We start from the raw sequence: 21,499 nt of genomic DNA, 5'->3' as shown, positions 1-21,499 counted from the left end.
GGTGGTAATCCACAAAGCTACACGGCTGTATTAAACTTCAGTACTGTACCAAGTGCATGTTGCTGTCCCTGAATATGTTCTGTTAGCATGGATCAAAAAGGGGTTGGATGGACCAGTCACCCCAGGAGCTCAAATCAGCAAGTGCAGCTGATCTGCATTGCGTGCTGTTGCCAAAAGCCAGGAGCACTAAGGGGTGGAGTAGCATCCAAGACAGCCAAGTCTTTGAAAATTCTTCTGTAGGTTCTGCCTCAACTCTAAAACTCCCATTGCACCACCCCACACAAGGGCTGGCAACAGAAGCAGGCCCCCTCTCCATCGTGGGCAGGGCCCTGAGGATCTGATGGCTTTCCCAGATCTAGTAAGTGGAGATTTCTCCCTGAACACACCACAAAACAGCAAGGAGCATACATGAGAGTCACACTTCTGTTTCACGTATAGGAGGGTATTCATGGAAAGTGTGATTAGAAAATCAGTTTGTGTTGGTGCAAATAATTTGAGACATTGCCTAGTTTTTGTCGTGATGTGCATTTTCCACGGACAATACAAAGACCCTGCATTCAGAAATGGCAGAATTGGTCATTCTGTATAAGAGAACTGAAGATCATCTTTTCTCCCCTACATCTCTTTTCTAACTTTAAAAATAAGAAATCTATGATTTGTGTAATTCAAAAAAAAATTACTTTCTCTATATCTGTCACCACCATTCACCTAGATCACAGGAATTGTTCTAGAAAATAAGCACCAGAAAGAGGTTTAGTTAAGCAAGAACAAACAGTGTTAGTCTCCTTTAAGACTGCAGCTGACAGAAAACAACATTGAATAACTTTGCAAGGAGGTCTGAAGTCCACTGCTATGCCTTACAACAGAAAACATTTCTAACAGGCTCAGAGGGATTTCTCGGAAACAGCCGATCCCACAGGCAGAAAGCAACTCCTTGTACTTTGTTGTGTTTTAAATAAACTCCTGGTCCAATCAGAAAACAATGTTCTAGACTCCTTGTACAACTCATAAACCACACAGTCGAATCTGGGGTTTTAAAAAGCAAAATTGACAAACATCTGTGAACAGACATTAGCTACAGTGTTCTCAAATGATTTAAGCACCTGTATGACTCACAGTGGTAGGTTTGAAAAACAATTCTGAAGTGTGTGTTACACATGCAATTTCCTGAACATACCCCAAACAAAGCTAAATCCATGCACCTAAAACCGAGAGCTGTTGGCTTTTATGTTCTTTGGCTTTGAGCACACTTTGTGTTGCAGAGTCCACATGCCCCTAATGAGAACACACAGCTTGTCACCTGCACTTACATACCACCTTCCATCCATGGATCCCAAGTGGACTGTCAGGAAGATTGTTTTCAGAAGTCTCCAGTGAGATGCGTAAATATTGTTACCTCCATCTTTCACACAGATAAACTTCAACCTGGGGACAACTAAGTGGCTTGTCAACAGTTATAATGCAAGACAAGATCTGTGCAAGCTGCCCTCTGGTCTCCCTTCCTCTGTGGACCGCCCTTTAAGCTTTTTCACTGGCTCCACTATAAATCATGTACGCAGGCCATTGTTTCCTTGGAGATGGAGGTGGCATTCTATTTCCTGCTCCGAATCTGGCCCAAGGCCCTGACTATACCACATTTAGCCACAAGCGCATCAGCTGTCCATGAGTGGGGACAGCTTGGCTCCTTGGAAACCTAAGCGGGTCAGGCCCCGCCAAGAGTCTTGCTGCTAACTCCTCCATCACTTGCCCAGAACAACTCACAATGAAGGTCGTGACATCTGCTGGAGCTGGATGCAAAAATGGGAACAGCTCAAAATCACTTTCTCTGGCCCTCTTCCAGTACAGCCCCAGGGAAAAAAAGATCCTGGGACAACTGGGACCCAGACTTTAGATCAACACAGCTCTCCCCACCCCCTGTTCATCTCTAAGCACAAGAGCAAAATGTACTGCTCATTAAGTGTATTCCTGATAGGCCACTCAATTTACACCTACCACTGCCAGTCACAATGTTTACTTTTGTTTATTAATGTGTCCTGCAGTGGCCACTCAGAGTCAGGCTCAGAAAAATATAGAAGTCCCCAGGACATTCACTCTGTAACAGGAGTTATGACACGAAGAGGGTTTCCCTGGTGGCTGTAGTCAGTCAGAAATTGGAGGTGGAGCTGTTGTTGCTTCTCTGTGGTTAATGCCATGTGTTGTCATTTTAAATTGATCTTCAATTTCTGTCCTGTTGCTCTTCCTGAATGGTCGCGTGCATCACACGAACTAGAGGCTGGGTAGGTGGAGTTGTCCTCCCACATACCCCAAGGCATCCCATACATGTCCACGTATCAGAGTCAATGAGTAATCACAGTACTTATCTCTGTTTAACACTTACCTCATATCAGGTGCTTTGTCAATATTTAAAACCATTGAAAACTAAGGCTGAGACAGGTCCCCAAATCACTGCCTTGGTTTCCTGTAGCTGCTGTAACAAAGACAAAGTTTTGTGGCTTAAATCAACGGTTATCCTCTCACGCTGCTCAAGGTCTGAGGTCCAACACCAGCATTGCCAGGCAAAACTGCCATGCCAGCCTTTAAGAACAATGTACCCCTTCCACTTTCTGGTTCCTGGCAGCTGCTGGCTTTTCTAGGTGCTTCCATGACCACACTGCTTTTTCTTCCTCCTCACCACCACCCCCCGACCTGCTCTGTATAATCTCCTTTGCCTGCCTTTTATAAAGGTGCATGTCCATCACACTGAACCTACCTGGATTATCTAGGATCACATCCCTCGCCTCCTGGGTCTTAACCTAATCGCATCAGCAAGATTCTTTGTGTAAGTGCCATGGGTCTCAGGGGTTAGGGTTTGAGGATTTTTGGAGAGCCATAATCTACCTTACTACAGTCACCTGCTAGTAGGCAATGCCTATAAACTGTTCTTTGTGCTCCCAAGGGGTCACTGGTTACTGTGTAACACAGAGGTTAAAAGCCCAGGCTTTGACACCCAGAAAACTGGGTTTGAAGCCTACCACTGCCACTTCCATACTGTGTGACTTTAACCTCCCTGAGTCTTGGTTTGCCCAACAAGGCCTACTGCATGGGACTGTTATGAGGACTCAGTGACATGATCCATGTGGAACTCAGGCAACAGTATTCACTCATAATAAAATGTGTAGTGAATGACAGCGGTCCTCACAAGGTATAATCAGGAGTCTGGCTTGGCCTCACAAAGGAAGATTGGTGATTTCCAAGATCAAGAAAGATAACAACAGAGGAGTCACTTTATCACATGACCTGTGAAATTCAGCTGATCGAAGCATGGCAGAAAGTGCAGAAACCTTCTGATGTGGCACCACTTAAAGATGTGCCTGAAGTGGACATGGAAAGGTTTCCACTTTCCACAAGTAGAGATATTTACCATTTCCAAGGGCAGGTATGCATCCGATTCCCTAAGATGGGTGTTTCTGTTTGTAGTCATCCAAGGTCAAACTGATCCTGGCTTCAATACCTACAACAGCAACTGATAATGCAAGAATTTGCAGGGGTCGGAACCATTTTTCTGCCAAGGGCCATCTGGATATTTATAATATCATTCATGGGCCATACAAAATTATCAACTTTAAAATTAGCCTGCTGTAGATTTACTGAGTTTCGAGTCTGCCAGTGGTTGCCGTAGAAGGGTCAGATCACATGATTTCACAGGCCTTATTGAAGCCCATTTGTCAGACATTCTCCACCCCTTAGAGCGAGGAGAATGAACTACGAGAAACAGGAAATTGTAAGACCTGGAGGGAGGATAAGCTGGCTTGTACCCTTAACTCCGAGCAAACAAATGATTTGATCATTTTCCAGCATGAACTGGGACAGGATAACCTGAAATTTAATTAAGAGGTTTTAGGCTGGGAGGTCCCGGGCCAGGTTGGACTCCATCCTTGGGGCCCTGGCTCCAGCCATTGCAAACACGCGGTGAGCTGTGCCAGGACTTGCCTGGGCCCTAGAGGTTTTACCCTTCCTAGTGAATACCAAGAGGGAATGCTTGGGAATAGGGCAGGCTTGGGCTCCACCCACTGCCAACATCGTGCAGTGGGTGGGACCAGGAGGGTGCGACCTTCGGGTCTGGGTAAGAGAACTTCCAGTAGTCCAGGGCCGGGTCAGACTTCATGCTTGGGGCCCTGGTGAGCTGGGTCTGGGCGGCCAGTGCGCCATTTGGCACCAGGTTCTGCCTCTTGGCTGCCCGTCGGCGAGCTCTGGAGTCTTGGGAGTATGGAATTGCTGCCTAGGTACGTTCATATTGAGCCCATCGTGCTTGTGGGTTGCGAGTCAATCTTGAATGATTCCCAATGACAGAGTAACTTGTCCTTGAAGGTAAGCAAGAGTACTGATACCTGGTGGTTTGGAGGAGAATCCAGACGATCTGTATGGGTCAGACTGATATACCAGCCTACTTATGAGTCCTGTGTAGAACTTGATATCACTGAACAATGCTGACTGCCACACACCAGTCCTTGTGAAAACTAAGGCTGTAGGGTTTGTCTAGCAGGGCCAGATCCTAGTACCTGACAGAATGATGGATCAGGGGATGGGTCACATTAGGTAGGGCCATGACACTAACCAGCACACGAGAGAACTTTTTTCCGGGGGTAGATTCTATGGGGGATGTATGGGTCAAACCCTGTAGCAATACTAGCCCCACTGGTTAGCTCAAGAGTTGGGGTGGTGATGGGCTGAGCTAGGTGTGACCATGGAGGCTGCCATCACTTATGGGTAAAGGAACTGACAACAGTCTGGGCTGGTCAAGACAGCAGCACCCGTATGTGCATGCTAAAACAGGGTATGGGTGGGCGGACTGCAACGTTCACCAGCTCATACAAGGCCAAAATGGAAGGTCAGACTGCCTGGTACTGGCCTAACACCCACTGGCATGTATGAGGACTGGGTCTGGGAATGGGTCATGGGGGAACTTGGGAAACTCCGCTAGTGGGTTACAACTCTCACTGATGATTACATGGTCCAGGCCTGGAGGTTGGGCAAATTGGGCATAGTAGCTCCAATGACTGGCTAATGTGTGCATTGGTTATGGAAGAGGGTGGACCAGGCAGGGCAGAGAAAACCTTAGCTCACAAGCAAGAACAGAAATCAGGATGAAGCACAGGTCATGCTGAGCTAGGCCCTGACACCTACTGGTCTGCATGAGCCAGGGATGCTAGGCCACAGCATCGAAGGCAAAGGCTGAGACAGGTGAGGGGCTTTGCCAAGCTGGGTCAGAGCAACCACTGGCATGTGCGCGATCTATGGCTGGGAACAGGCCCAGTTGGGGAACTAAGAAAACACCCTAACTGGGTTGGGGTTCCCACTGGTGAGTGCGGGGGCTGGGGTGGGGGCTGCGTTCTCATCTGGATATGGCTGCAATCTCCCTTGGCACAAGTGTGGACTGGGACTGGACGCACCAAGCCAGGGTAGACTCCAGCACCATCTGGTGCTCTAGAGGACCAGCGTAGATGTAGCACAGATTAGGCTGGGTCTCTGCCACTACTGAGCCATGTGTGAGCTGTGTCTGGGTATGGACAAGCCTTGGCTGGGCTGAAACATCCAACAGTAAGAACTGGCATGGACTGAAGGCCAATCAGGAAAGGCCACTGTTCCTGCTAGGACAGGAGGTGGATTAAGTAGGGCTGGCATTGGGAGAGGTTCTGATGGAGGAGCCTGGGCAACTCCTCTGGAAGGACACAGTTCCTGCAGGTGAGTGTAAGAACCATGATAAGGAGCAGCCCAGACCAGGCCAGGGAAAGATTCCCACCAGCATACATTTGGCACAGGTCGGAGGCAGACCAGGCTGAACCAGTTCACATAACCCGCTGGCAACTCCAAGCACCAGAACAGTATGGGTCAGGCCTGGTTCGGTCGCAACACATACCAGTACACATTACAGCTGGGATTGGATGCTTGGTGGACTGGGCTAGACTGTAGCCCTCACCAGTTTCAGCTGGAATTGGGGGTGGAGTGGGCTGGGCCAGGCCAGACTACAGCACCCACTGGCAAATGCCAAGGTGAGGGGGCCATGCCAGACTGGGCTGCCAGCACCCAACCAGCACATGTAGGAACCAGGGATGGAGGGGGTAAAGCTGATAGGGGGAATGTGGAGGACCCGGCTGCTAGCACTCCCACTGGAGAGCATGAGTTGGGATGGGGGCAGACCAGACCGGGCAGGGCTACAACATCTGTGGGCCTCATGTGAGCCAAATCAGGGAAGAGGCAGGCTTGGTTGACTGTCCCTACTGCTGCAAACATAAATCAGAATGGGTGAGAGTTGGTTGGGCTTTGTCACAACATCAGCTGGCAGATGCTGGCACTGGGAGCTAATTCTGTTAAGTTAGACTGCAGAACCCATGGAAAGTGTATGATACAGGAGTGGCACCAGGAGGGAAACAGTGGGCACCTCCCTCTTGGATTACCACTCCCACTAGAGCACAAAAGCCAGGACTGGGGCAGGGGTGGCTAGACAGAAAGGCAACTAACAGCATGTGTGTGGGCTGGATAGTAGAGCTGGTTGGGTTGAACTAGGCTTCAATGCCCATAGACATGTATGAGAACTGAATAGGATGTGGGACAGACTGGACTAGTCTGCTGCACATACGGGCAAGCACAGGAACCAGGGCAGACCTGGTAGGGGTTATTGTGGATTGCTCCGAGTAGGCTATAGCTCCCTCTGGTTTATGTGAGAGCCAAGTGTGTGGTGGATAGGATCAGGCTGGACTGCAACACCCACTGGTTCGCACGGAAGACAGGGCTGGAAACAGAACTGATCCAGCAATTGTAACCACCAGCTTTTTGGGGCAGTGGACTGTGTTAGACCCTGTACTGGCAAGTACACACAAGAATCTGGTCTAGGATCGCCTCAGACGTAGTTTCTTTGGGGATCTCTCCAATCGAAGTGCTAATCTCAGAACTCCAACCATGAAAAGAAGCGCAGGTTCCATGGTCTGAGCATGGAGTGCAAGTGTCAAAGCTGAGCCTCCTCAGAGGCTCAGATGGAGCAGTGGACAGCATACCCAGGTGCACATGGAGGATATGGCAGTCCATCAGAACCTGCAGAGGACACCTGGTACCACAACAGAGGGTGGAGGACAGAACAAATCAATCAACTACCCCAGCCATGTATTGATGGTAAAAATCTGGGCAAATGGAGACTCTTCGGTGGACTGTGTCAACCACTGGATTCTGCAGCAATTTCATTATGCTTGGAATGGTGACACTGGCAGCAATTCGGAATTGTTGAATTATCAAAATCACTTGAGTAGGACCCTCAGAGCATGCCCCACATCGGGGACCTGGAATGGGTGGGAGACTGGGTAGGGCTTCTCCCTTTATCACCCCATTAACCCCAGATACACACACAAAAAAATGTGGAAACAATGGTCTTACCCACTTTCCTGTAGCCCTTGGCCCTTTGTTCCCTAATCAACTATATAAAGATTGTCAAAATAAAGCAATTTTTAAAAAACAGGTTTTAGTACTTATTTGGTTTATAATTGAACTGCACTTCTAAATAGTACCATGTACTACGTATATCAGCTGTTCAATTTGCTGTAGTTCATACAATCTAGTTGTTCCATTTAATCCACTCGGTTTGCTTACAGACAGGACAAGGATTACTCGGTGTGGGTGGGAAGCAAGCTAAGGGTTGATGAAACAAGTAATAAAATTTTCCTGTTTAGAAAAACCACAAGCTAAATAAATGTTATCCATAGAGGAGAAAATGACAACTCTATCTGCTAACTTGGAAGTTTTCTAAGGACATGACGAAGTTTTTTTAAAAAAAGCATAAAACAACATAAAAGTTTGATGCCAGTTGAATTCAAAATACAGACTGATAACCAGACAGACGGAGCATTATGCAATTATATAATCCATCAGCAACAGGTGGGAAGGACATGCACCTGAGTTTTAACAGCACTTACTCCCTGGGGACAAAGCAGAATCGAATTGGGGAAGCTAAAATAAGGCAAAAACCAATGCTTCTTCATAGTACATATTTACATTATTATATTGCATTTTTACAGAGCACAGGTTGTATATCATGTGTATTTTTTTTAGGTTTCATTTTTTTCACTTTTTATTATTTTTTTCATGGGATATCTTCATAGTTTAATAAAATATTTTTATACTTTTTTTATTATATTTTTGACAATCTTTTCATAGTTAATCATGTGTATATTTTTAAGCAACAAAAAGTTGTCGTTCTTTTGCTACAAATACAATGTGTGGGACAACAAACGCTAAATGTGTGTGGTTTTAAACATTTTTATTAATGAGCCAGACAGGTTCGTTCTGCCTTGACTCTTTGTATTAGAGAAAGAGAAGTAGAAAAAGTAGTCAAGCCATACCTTGAGGATAAGGCAAGCTAAGCTGGTGCTTGGCGGGGACGGGTAAGCACACATGTGCCAGTGGCCAGCGTTAACAGATCAACCACAGGCTGCACAGGCCTTCCAGTCAGCGCATGGGCGGATCAGCTGTACCCATTCACAGTCCTTGTGACACAGCTTCAACAAGCACAGGCAGCTGTCTGTTACCATCAAGCAAAAGTAAACAAGCCCCTAGAAAGAAGTGGAACAATATAACAATGTAAAGAACCCTGATACTTTAGACCATTAACTTGATGCTGCAAGCGCCAGGATCCTGTATGGGCGCTGGTTCATGATGCTCCATTTCCCATTCAGCTCCCTGCTTATGACCTGAGAAACCAGCAGAGCATGGCCCAAAGCTTTAGGACCCTGCATCCGCATAAGAGACCTAAAAGCTTCTGGCTCCTGACTCAATTGGCTCTGCTCCAGCCACTACAGCTACTTGGGGAGTGAACCAGCAGATGGGAGCTCTAGCTCTCCTTCTGTCCGTAAATCTGATCTGCCTTTCCAATAAAAAAAAATCAATCACTAAAAATTTCTTTCTGGGGAGAAGCCATCCAGTTACATAAACCTTCTCTCTTAAATATGACCAACAAGCTATTAGCAGAACCAGCAGCCTGAAAGAAGGTATGATAAACCAAAGAGAACATCAAACTGGTAGAAACAAAGAACACCAGAAAATCAAGCTAGTCTTGATCAGCTTGGAAAAACAATTACAGAACAAGAGGAAGCAACTGGATTAAAAAATACAATAGCTGAAATAAAATGCTCAAAGAATTATGAAAGAGAAATCACCCAGGACACTAGGTTAAAGAGAATGTGCATGGCAGAAAAGACACAAAGACACAAATCCCAAAGTCCTGAGCACACTGAATTGGGTCCCAGGTGGCAGGAGAGGGATGAATTCCCTCCGGCCGTTCACCTTCCTACATCACTCCTTCCCAGTTGGGAACCCACTTGGCTGTCACTGGAGATCAGTTCCTGCATTAACTAGCCCATCAAGACTGAGGGAAAAGGGAGTTGAAGGAAGGTGGCCCAAAACTGACGAACGCATGCCATGTTCTTGATGTGGCCCAACAGCAACAGAACCAGGACAAGTCTCTTCATGAGTACTGTAGGGATGATGGAAGTCATTGCAACAAATGCTAACAGCTAGGTACAGCTCCTCACCTCATGGAGAAGTTGCCTGTGTTCGCTACCATGTTTCTAGGCACACTGTGACTTTCCCAATGCCTAGGTGTACAGAGCATAGCAAGCCTCTCGAGTGCCTGGCCAAGCATTCTGCATTTTGCAGGAATGATCCTAACAGAGTCTGCATTGATGGACTCCCAGCACCCGTATTTCCAGTACAACCACTGGCTCACAGCAAACTGACTGTGACTGATTGACCCAAGGTAAATCTCCACAAATGGAAACCACTGAATTTTCCTTCCTAGGAACTGAAAATTAATCTGGGAAGACAGAGACTCTAGAGACAGCCTGTAGGCTCCAGCCTAAAGGGGCTGTGGACTCCTATAATATGTAAAGACAGAGTGGGACACAGTAAGAAGTAGGTCACGACAGATGTAGGTCAACTAGACTTTCAATTTCAAATGAATAAGCAGGAATGTGAACTGCACAGGCTCAAGGGAGAGTGTCAAGACTTGGAGGTAGGGGCCCGGCACCGTGGTCTAGTGGCTAAAGTCCTCGCCTTGAACGCCCCGGGATCCCATATGGGTACTGGTTCTAATCTCAGCAGCTCCACTTCCCATCCAGCTCCCTGCTTGTGGCCTGGGAAAGCAGTCGAGGACGGCCCAAAGGCTTTGGGACCCTGCGCCCATGTGGGAGACCTGGAGGAGGTTCCTGGTTCCCGGTTTCGGATCAGCACAGCACCGGCTGTTGCAGTCACTTGGGGAGTGAATCATCGGACGGAAGATCTTCCTCTCTGTCACTCCTCCTCCTCTCTGTATATCTGACTTTGTAATAAAAATAAATAAATCTTTTTTTAAAAAGACTTAAAAAAAAAAAGACTTGGGAGGTAGAACTCTTGCTACAGGAGGAGGTGATGAGGCCAACAAGAACACAATAATCAAGGTAAAAGCTGGTCAAGACACAAACACAATGCTTGAATCCAAAATTAGAATCTGAAAAGAAATCCTGCAGCACATATGGACAGAACCTCTATGATCTAGGCAGATTTAGAGAGGAGAGACAGAGAAACACCTTCCACTTACCGGCTCACTGCCCAAATGCTTGAAGTAACCACCACTGGGCAAGGTCAAAGCCAGAAGCCTAGAACTCCATTCAGGTTTCCTAAGTGGTGGTGGGGATGTAAGTCCGTAACTACTGCCTCCCAGGGTGCAGTTAACAAGAAGCTGGAACTGAATGCTGAGCCAAGATTTGAACCCAATCCCTCAATCCCAGCAGTAAATTAATTGCTTTTAAAAAATGCCTGCCCTGAGTGCTTACATTTATTAGATCAGAGGATGTTGGCACTAGCAGGTGGAGGATAAGCCCACTGAACCACTGTGCCCACGCCAAATCCTCTACTTTCTCAACATCCACATGGCTTTCCTAATCAGCAACAATAACATCACATCACTTGAAATATATTTTTGTTTCTCCTCTATCCAACTCCTGTTTCAACACTGGGGTCACACTGATGTAGGTTTACCCTCATTTTATCACGAAGCATATGATCCTCAGTAGCTTTGTTAAGTGAACTTCAATTCCCATCACGGAAAACATCTGGCACAGTGCTTGGGACATAGTCACTCTATTACAAATGGTGGCTCTTTTCTATTAATTCTGCTGCCCTTTCTTCAAATACTACCATAAAAAAAACAAACTGAATGCAAAAGTGCTTAGATGACTCCCTGTTAACCTGTGCTTCTTGATGAAGGGCAGAAGTTGCACTTATGAGGTACTCCAAAAAGTTCAGAGGGGGCTAGCATTGTGGTGCAGCGGGTTAAGTTGCCACCTATTGTATCAGCATCCTATATGAGCACCAGCTCATGTTCCAGCTGATCCACTTCCAATCTTGTTCCTTAAAGTACTAAGGAAAGCAGCAGAGGCTAGCCCAGGTCTCTGGTTGGTTCCCCTGCCACCCATGTGGAAGACTGATGAAGCGCCTGGCCCAGCCCAGCCCCAGCAACTGGAGTCATTTGGGGCGTGAACCAGTGGGAGATATCTTTTCTGTCTCTGCCTCTCTCTCTGCCTTTCAAATAATAATAATTTTTTAAAAGTTTTTGCAAAACCGAATTAAGATATTTTGGAGCAAAAAACCTGTTAGTTTTACTTATGTATTTATTTGAAAGGCAGAGTGACAGAGCAAAGCAGGTAAAGAAGCCACGTGTGATACCAATTTCCCCTATGGGTGCCAGTTCTTATCTCCACTGCTCCACTACCTAATAGCCCCCACTAACGGCCTGTACAAGATGGCCTAGGTACTTGGACTGCTGTCACTCCTGGGGGAACCTCCTAGCTCCTGGTTTCAGTCTAGCCCACCCCCAACCACTGCAGCCATCTGGGAGTGAACCAGAGATGGAAGCTCTGTAACTAATTCTTTTTAAGAGTTATTCATTTTTACTGGAAAGTCAGATAAAGAGAGAAGGAGAGACAGAGAAGATCTTCCATGCACTAATTCACTCCCCAAGTGGCCCCAATGACCAGACCTGAGCCTATCTGAAGCCAGGAGCCAGGAGCTTCTTCTGGATCTCCCAAGCAGGTGCAGGGTTCCAAGGCTTTGGGCTGTTCTCAACTGCTCTCCAAGGCCACAAGCAGGGAGTCGGATGGAAAGTGGGGCCACTGGGATACGAAGCAGTGCCCTTATGGGATCCCAGCACTTGTAAGACAAGGACTTTAGTCACTAGGCTACTTTACCAGGCCCAGCTGTTAACTTTTCAACAAAGGGAAGAAGAGGGAAGCAAAGAGGAGGGGTGGGAAGGCAACAGAGACACAGCTCTTCCGTCTACTTGTTCACTCTCCAAACGCCTCCAACAGTCAGGCCTAGACCAGGGTGAAGAAAGGAGGCCAGAAATCAATCTGGGTTTTTCATGTGGGATCCAAATATCTCAGCCATCACCTGCTATCTTCCAGGAGTTGTATTAGCAGAGAGCTGGATCAGAAGTGGAGCCAGTTGTTGGGTTGAACTAGGCTTCAATGTCCATTGACATGTATGAGAGCTGAATGGGATGTGGAACAGACTGGACTAGTCTGCTGCACATACTGGCAAACCAGGGTAGGGGGCGGGCCTGGTGGGGGTTATTGTGGGTTGCTCCGACCAGGCTGCAGCTCCCATTGGTTTATGTGAAGGCCAAGTATGTGCTGAGCAGAACCAGGAAGGACTGCAACACCCATTGGTTCACGTGGAAGACAGCAATGGAAACAGAACTGACCCAGCAATTGCAACCACCAGCTGATTGGGGCGATCGATTGTGCTGGACCCAGTGCTTGCTAGAACACACAAGAATCTGATCTGGGAACACCTCACACAAAGTTTCTTTGGGGATCTCCCCAATCGAACTGCCGGACTCAGAACCCTAATCATGAAAAGACAGAAGACAGAACAAGTCAATCAACCACCTCAGCCATTTGTTGGCAGTGAAAAACTGGGTAAATGGACTCTAAGATGGACTATGTCAATCAGTGGATTCTGCAGCGACCTCATCGTGCTTAGAATGGCGAGATCAGCAGCAATTCATAACTGTTGAACTATCACAACCACTTGCTCAAGACCCTTGGAGCATGCCCCACATCCGGGACTTGGGGTGGGTGGGAGACTGGGTGGGGCTTCTCCCTTAAAATCCCCCTTTACCTCAGATACATGAAGGAAACAATGTGGAAATAATAGTCTTACCCACTTTCCTGTAGCCCTTGAACCTTTTTACCCTAATTAACTATGTAAAGATTGTCAAAAATATTTAAAAAAAAAAAAAGAAAATGGAAAAAAAAAGAAAGAAGTGGAGCGAGACACTCCAATATGGAAACACTGCACAATGCCTCCTCACCATGAAAAAAGATTTTGAAACCATGCACAGCTTTCTTGTTTGTTTTAAAGATAGATTTATCTGGAAAGCAGAGGAACAGAGTGGGGGCAGGGACAGAGATTTTTTTTCTTAAAGATTTATTTTTATTGAAAAGTCATATTTACAGAGAGGTGAGAGAAAGATCTTCCATCTGCTGGTTCACTCCCCAAGTGACTGCAACGGCCAGAGCTGAGCCCATCTGAAGCCAGGAGCCTGGAGCTTCTTCCAGGTCTCCCACGTGGGTGCAGGGTCCCAAGGCTTTGGGCCGTCTTCAACTGCTTTCCCAGGCCACAAGCAGGGAGCTGGATGGGAAGTGGAATAGCCAGGATACGAACCAGCACACATATGGGATCCTGGCACAGGCAAGGCGAAGACTAGCCTGTAGGCTACTGTGCAGGGCCCCATGCACAACTTTTGCATAATACACATTTTTCCTTTAAAGTTTTGAAGAACTTTTGTATTTACATTCCACTAAATACATGTGGTTTTAACCCAAAAATAGCAGATGGCAAATTTGTATCCAAACTTCCTGCCGGAGGTAAAGTAGATCGTCTTAATGATGATGTGTGAGATTTAAATGAGTTTCTCAAAAAAAAAAAAAAAAAGAGGAAGTTCTAACTTGAAGGTATAATTAGCAACTAAGCATAAAGGGGTGAGGAGTTTTGTTCCTCTTCTGTATTTCATCATAAACATAAATTTTTTCAAGCAAAAGAAAACTGAAGTGTAACATGTCTATTACTGGAGTCTTGGGGAGCCTCACCCTCAAATCCCAAGAGTCTAGTCAGTATTTTTTTTTTTTTTCTGGAAGTTTACCATAATGGAAAGCCCAAGGAGTACACTCTGGAATAGTGCAGACACACGGAAAAGCACTTCAGAATCACCACCTGCTTTCTCTATAAGAAAGAACTGTCACATACAGGCCATTTTCATGGAAACACAAAGTAAATTTCTGTGGAGCATTTTCTTGACACATGTCATATAAACCGTTAAAACTATTATCTACAATCTCAAACCTTTGAAGAATATATTTCACCATTAAAACGCAATGCCCCAAATCGATCCAAAAAATAAACAACTCATTCAAAGGACCTGAAAAAAAACATTTTGTCCAAGAAAAGATACATAGCTGGCCATTATTACACATAAATATGCTTAGTATATTACTAGTCACTAGGGAAATGCAAGTCAAAAGTACAGTGAGATACCACTTTATACCCACTTTGGGTGGCCAGTATTTAAAAAAAAAACAGAAAATAAATGTTGATGAGAATGTAGAAAAATTAGAACCGTTGGACTTTTCTGGAGGGAATGCAGAATAATGTGGCCACTAAGTAAAAGTTCAGCTGCTTCTCAAAAAGTTAAATAATTACCCTAAGATCCAGCAGTTCTTAGGAACATACCCCAAAGAACTAAGCCAGATACTCGCACCCCTATGTCCATAGCAGTAGTACTCACACTTGCCCAAAGATGGAAACAACCCAACTGTTCAATAGATGTAAACAAAAATAAAATGTGAATACCTGTATCATTCAATTAGAAAAAGAAATGAAATTCTGACACATACTACAACATCAATAAACCCTGAAAATTTTCTAAGTAAAATACTTACAAGCCAGCCAGACACAAAAGGGCAAAAGCAAGTACTATATTATTTCATTACATCATGTACCTATAATAGGCAAATTCATAGAGACCAGAAAAGGATGGGGTGACCAGGGATTCAGAGGAACAAAACGGTTACTGAACAATGGGTACAGAGTTTTAGTAAGAATGCTAAAAACATTTCGAAAATCACAACATTGTGAATGCACATAGTGTCCCTGAACTGTACACTTAAAATGATTAAAATGGTAAGCTTCATATTTTGTAGATTTTTACAATTAAAAATAGACAAGTATTTTAACCCACATTTAGAAATTCCATGAGTTGTCTGCCAACATAACAAGAAACTGAATCAATCATCAAAAATATCCCACAAGAAAAAGCTCAGGACTAAATGGCTTCAATGATGAATTCCATCAATCATAGAAATCCTTCCTTCTCCAGCTCTTAACGAAAACAGAAGAGGAGGGAACACGTACTATGTCATCCTGAGTCCAGCACTGCCCAATAGAGACATCACCAGAAAATCTCCAGCATGACGGCGGAATAACAAGCTCCAGCTCTTAGTCCCCAAATGCCCACAACACTTAGGGCTTGCCAGGGCATGATCTGGGGACAGGAACACAATCCAATTTACCACATGGGTGGCAGAAATCCAGCCATCATGGCTAGTTCCCAGGGTCTGCAGTAGCAGCAAGCTGGAGTTAGACGTCAGAGTCAAGAATTAAATACAAGTATTCAGATACAGGATGTAGGCACTTCAACCCCTTTCCCCATCGAGGTGATTTTTAAAAGGTCTTATTTCCAGTAGCAAGCCCTTAAAGTCCATAATGCATCTGCTGAATTAGTGTCAAGCATCTGACAGCACAAATGGGAGAGCAACTTTAGCTCTCAGCTTTTCCTTGAGGAGAGAACACCCATCTAGCACTTTCACTTTTCCCAGGGAATCTCAAGTAACTGGCTACCTAGTTCGTCTTTTGTCACTAACAGGACTTGCCACATTCTAACCCCCTAAGAGTCACTAAGAATAAAGACAGTAGTTTGGACAAATGCAAAGATTTGAGAAACATCTAGGATTAGAATGACCCGGCTGGTTATCTTATATTTAATGTATAGAAACATACACAAAAATCAAAGAAACAGGAAAATACATTACAAATCAAAGAGTAGGTCAGGGTCTGGTTCTGTGGAATAGCACCCTAAGCCTCTGTCTGTGGCATCAGTATCACATACGGGCATGGGTGTGACTCCTGGCTGATCCAGTTCCCATCCAGCCCCTGCTAATGGACTGGGAAAATAGTAGAGAATGACCTTGGACCCACATGAGAGACCAGGGAGCTCCTGGTTTCGGATCAGCCCAATTTTGGCTGGTGTGGCCATTTGGGGAATGAACCAGTTGATGGAAGATCTTTGCTTTTCCCTCTCTCTCTGAAATCCTTCCTTTCAAATAAAAATAAATATTCAAAATAAATAAATTTAAAAAGAGTAAGACAAGCCTTCAAGAATAGATTTATGAATATGGGCAGTGTTAATAATTACTGGTAGAAAATGGAAAACATTTCCTTTGACTTTTTGAAGTCAATGATGCTGGATCTCACCATGTTCAGTCACACCAAGTACTGGAAAGAATGATCAGAGAAGAAAAAAATGCATTCACGTTATAAAGTAAATTTATTACTGCTTGCAGAAGTCAGAATTCTCTGTAAAAAAGAACTTCAGCAGAAACAGTTAAACAATTCAATAGTGTCAGGATACAAAAATGAACTGCATTTCTTTATACCAGTAACACTCTATCTGAAAAATTAAGGGGAAAAAAAAATCCACATTTCCAACAGAATCCAAAGAGTAAAATTCTCAGGAATAAATTAAATCAAGGGAGTAGATCTGTACCTTAAAAACTGTAAAACACTGAAGAAACTGAAGAAGACACATTTAGGATACTCCACATCTGTATATTTGAGTTACTATTCATCTAACAACACTTAAAAATCCATACTATAAAAGTGACATAAAAATTCCAATAATATTTTTTCATTAAAATAAAAAAGTTCTAAATCCCACAGAACCACAGAAAATTCTGAATAGCCATAACAATCTTTTTTTTTTTTAAGATTTATTCATTTTATTACAGCCAGATATACACAGAGGAGGAGAGACAGAGAGGAAGATCTTCCGTCCGATGATTCACTCCCCAAGTGAGCCGCAACGGGCTGGTGCTGTGCCGATCTGAAGCCAGGAACCTGGAACCTCTTCCGGGTCTCCCATGAGGGTGCAGGGTCCCAATGCATTGGGCCGTCCTCAACTGCTTTCCCAGGCCACAAGCAGGGAGCTGGATGGGAAGTGGAGCTGCCGGGATTAGAACCGGCGCCCATATGGGATCCCGGGGCTTTCAAGGCGAGGACTTTAGCCGCTAGGCCACGCCGCTGGGCCCAGCCATAACAATCTTAAAGGAAACAAAGCCAGAGGCATCACACTTCCTGATTTTAAATTATGTTTCAGAGCAGTGTAGCAAACAAAACAGTTGCTAGCACAAAGACAGCCACATGAGTCAATGGGACAGAAAAAGAGTCCAGAAATACACAAATGCAAATAAAGTTCAGCAATTTTTGAAAAAAAAAAAGCTACAATGCAAAAAAAATTGTGTATCTACACAAAAAAGAATTAACTTGAACATTTATGTTAAACCACATAACAAAATCACTCCACATGGATTAAAATCCTTATCACAGAATCACAAACCATGAAACACTGGCCTTGGGGGAACTTTTGGACATTACACACATCGAAAGCACAGGCAAAAGAATAAGCTAGTAGAACACTAAATTAAAAAGCATGTGTAAAGCAAACACACACACACACACACACACACACACACACACACACAACAAACAAAAAAAACCCACAACCAACAAAATGAAAAGGCAATCCAGGGAACAGCAGAAACTGTTCTGGAAGTCATAAGAGGTTTAATATCTAAATTTAATAGTAAGAAAACAACTTCAAAAACAGGTTAAGTCCCTCAACAATCATTTCTCAAGACATATAAATGGCTAGCATATATATGAAAGGTATATGAAAAAGTGCTCAATATCAAGCAATCATCAGAATAATGGAGATTACAAGGAGATGTCATCTAACACCTGTTAGGATTAAAAAAAAATAGTGTATGGATGTGGAGAAATGAAAAGCATATAATCCAGCAATCCTATACTGGGTACATACACATAAAAGCAATTAAATCAGCACGCCAAAGATGTATCAACTTGCTTAAACACAACAGCTAAGACAGGAATCAACATAAGTGCTTATCAATAGATGGATGGATGAAGAAAAAGAGAAAGAATTCAGGCACAGAAAGACAACAGATTATAAATTTCACTTGTGTGAGCTCACAGAAGTACAGAGTAGAACGGCAGTTATCAGGGACTGGGAGATAAGGTTTGTGAAGGTAGGGGTCAAAATACTGGATGTAAGATTTAAACATACAGGAGTAAATCTAAAAGATGAATTGTACACTAGGTTGTCTATAATTAATAATACTATACTTTCAGGGCTGGTATTGCAGCATAGCACATGAAGCTGCCACCTGTTGACACCTGCATCCCTTGTGGGCGCTGGCTCGAGATATGGCTGCCCCGCTTTCTATCCAGCTCTCTGCTAATGTACCTGGAACAGCAGTACAAGACGGCCCGAATGACTGGGTTCCTGACCCACGACAGATTCAGAACAGCTCCAGACCTGGGCTTCAGCCTGACCCAACCCCGGATGCTGCAGCCATCTGGAGACTGAACCAGCAGGTGCAAGACCTGTCTCTTCCTCTAACTCTGGTTTTCCAATAAATAAATAAATCTTCAAAAAATAATGTTTTGCATAGTTGTAAAACTTAAGAAAGCAGATTTCAAGTGTTCCATCTACCAAAGTTGATGAAGTATATCTGTAACACTTTTGTATGCTCTTTATCTTGATCTTAGCCATTCCACAGTGCAGACACATATTCGAAAATATTCTGTTTACTCTAAGAAATAATCCACATGGGTTCAAGTAATTAAAGTAAAATAAATTAATAAATCATATGGGATCTGTGAAACAGGACATTAAGTCTTACATGTGCAGCACTAAATTCTCAGATGGACAGGAAAGCAGAGCAGAAAAAATAAGCCAGTCACCAAGACACAAGGATCATATGTTGTCTCTGCCATAAACAGCCTTTAGGCAACTTACAAAATAAACACATGTAAGTAATCAAGTGCATATACACACTCTCACAGATGAATGCTACAATGGAGACAAGTACACTGGGAAGTAAAGTTACATTACAGCATGCATCTCTTCCCCCAAATAAAAGTGGGACTCCTATTTTGAAATGTAAATATATCCGTACACCATGATACTAGATTTTCTACTTCTACCAATAACTACCAAGTCATGATACGTTTAAATAGCTGAAAGCTAATCCTGCAACGGTTACTATGGGACTATACTACTGTAATCATTCAGGAAATAACAGTGGGGCTGGGAGTGGGGTGAACAGAGAGGGAGGAAGGGGGGGAACCCCTATACCTACAAAACTGTACTGTGGTAAATCATAAATGTATTACAAGTTTTTTTTTAATACTTGAGCAGTTAAAAACTTTTAACATTTGCAGAGAAAGACATGAACTTGAGAATTTCAACAAACTCCAGTCATGACAAACTTGAGAAGTTCAACAAACTCCAGGCATATCATAATCAATTTTTTTAAAACTGAAGGAAAAACAGAGAAAAATGCTTCATATAGGGAAAAATTATTTGAATGACTGTATTATGTCTTATCAGAAATCAGGGAAGCTAGAAGAGAGGGGGATTTTTATATGTCCTGAAACACAGAGCTGTCAACACAGAACTTTATTAACAAAGATCTCTTTCATGAATTAAGGTAAAACACATCCTCAAATAAAAGAAAATGAACAGAAGTACCCATCAGATCAGCTCTAAAACAGCAGTATACACTGAACAATCAGCAAGGTGGACTACCTAGCTTCGACCCTAACAAACTCTAATAATTTTTACAGGACTGAAATCATACGTATGTTCTCTGAACATAATGAGATTTTCCCAAAAACTCAGCAATAGAAAGATAATTAGAAAAACATGGAAATATTTGGAAATTATAGCAGTACTGGGAAGCTGGCATTATGGCATAGGAGTTGCAATTCTTACATCAGACTGTGGTTCAATTCCTAGTTGCTTTGCTTCTGACCCAGCTCTCCACTAATATGCCTGGAAAGCAGCAGCAAATGGCTCCAAAGTCTGGGCTCCTGCCATCCATTTAGGAGATGTGGATAGAATTCCAGGCTCCTGGCTTTGGCATGGCCCAACCCCAGCTGTTTCCATTTGGGGAGTGAACCAATGGAAAGAAACGATTTTTAAAAAAGATTTTTATACTTTTATTGGAAAGGCAGATTTACAGAGAAGAGGCAGAGAAAAAGGTCTCTTTCCGCTAGTTCACTCCTAAATGGCCACAATGGCTTAAGCTGAGCTGGTCTGAAGCCAGGAGCTCGAAGCCTCTTCCGGGTCTCCAACACAGATGCAGGGTCTCAAGGCTCTGGGCCATCCTCGACTGCGTTCCCAGCCCACAAGCAGGGAGCTGGATGGGAAGTGGAGCAGCTGGAATATGAACTGGCACCCATATGGGATCCCGGCACATACAAGACAAGGATTTAGCCACTGAATCATTACGCTGGGTCCACAAATATTTTAAAAAGTAGCACCAAAGAAAATTGGAGAATATTCTGAATTAAAAGCAAAATTACAACACAACAGAATTTGTAGGAGTGAAAAGTAGGCTGAGTTGCTCTGTTGCTCTTTCATGTATGAAAATATTTTAAAAATGTAAAAATTTAATTTCTCCAAATTTAAATACACACACACACTATAAAGTTACACCAAAATTAAATATACTGCCAATTCAGAACTACCCACTTGGACAGAACCCTCAGAATATGTACACATTGAGACCCTGGGTTGATATGAGGTGGCGGTTCCTCTTCCCTGGGTACTGGGAAGTGTGGAAAGTCGTGAGTGGTATTCCCGTTTGTCTCTCCCCTTCCCCCAGGAACAGCAAGAAGGAACGGCAAATTTGGGAGCAATGAATTCACCCACTCTTCCCTAAATCTTGACCCCTCCCACCCTGATCAACCATGCAATCATTATTTTAAAAAATAATAAATTAAAACAGTTTTCATTAAATAAGTATACTGCCAAATTATTTTTCAGTCAGAATTAAAGAATTACGTGCAATTACTGGAATTTTTTATCTCAAGAAAAACACTTTTACGAAGCAATGAGAGTTATGCCACAATAACTGTTACTTTAAGTACTTCTGAAATTTAAACTCCATTTCGGCTAAATTCTTTAAAATTAATTTTGAGACAGAAAGCTCTCCCATTTCTCAGGCTAATTTTTAAAAAATTTTATAACATAAACTTTCTCAAATCGATGATTTTCACCAAATACTACAAAAGAAGT

The 21,499-nt window shown here is 43.8% G+C and overlaps 1 protein-coding gene and 1 long non-coding RNA gene across 2 annotated transcripts in view; both read right to left on the bottom strand.

The window, feature by feature from the left end:
* MYLK3 (myosin light chain kinase 3) overlaps positions 1-1,695 on the bottom strand; it is a 56,021-nt gene extending 54,326 nt beyond the window's left edge. The window contains exon 1 of the mRNA XM_058674111.1: positions 1,311-1,695. Within this exon, the coding sequence (XP_058530094.1) occupies positions 1,311-1,328 (18 nt within the window). The 5' untranslated portion in view covers positions 1,329-1,695. The remainder of the gene's footprint in view (positions 1-1,310) is intronic.
* A 309-nt stretch (positions 1,696-2,004) lies between these two features.
* Positions 2,005-20,340, bottom strand: LOC131482188 (uncharacterized). The gene is made up of 4 exons (XR_009246795.1): positions 20,192-20,340; positions 7,536-7,656; positions 3,401-3,502; positions 2,005-2,467 (listed from the first exon to the last, which is right to left on the bottom strand). It is a non-coding gene; the product is annotated as an uncharacterized LOC131482188 (long non-coding RNA).
* Positions 20,341-21,499: the final 1,159 nt, after the last annotated feature.

This window comes from Ochotona princeps, chromosome 16, assembly GCF_030435755.1.
Source record: "Ochotona princeps isolate mOchPri1 chromosome 16, mOchPri1.hap1, whole genome shotgun sequence".
Classification (NCBI taxonomy): Eukaryota; Metazoa; Chordata; class Mammalia; order Lagomorpha; family Ochotonidae; genus Ochotona; species Ochotona princeps.
This window is presented reverse-complemented; position numbering and strand designations above follow the sequence as displayed.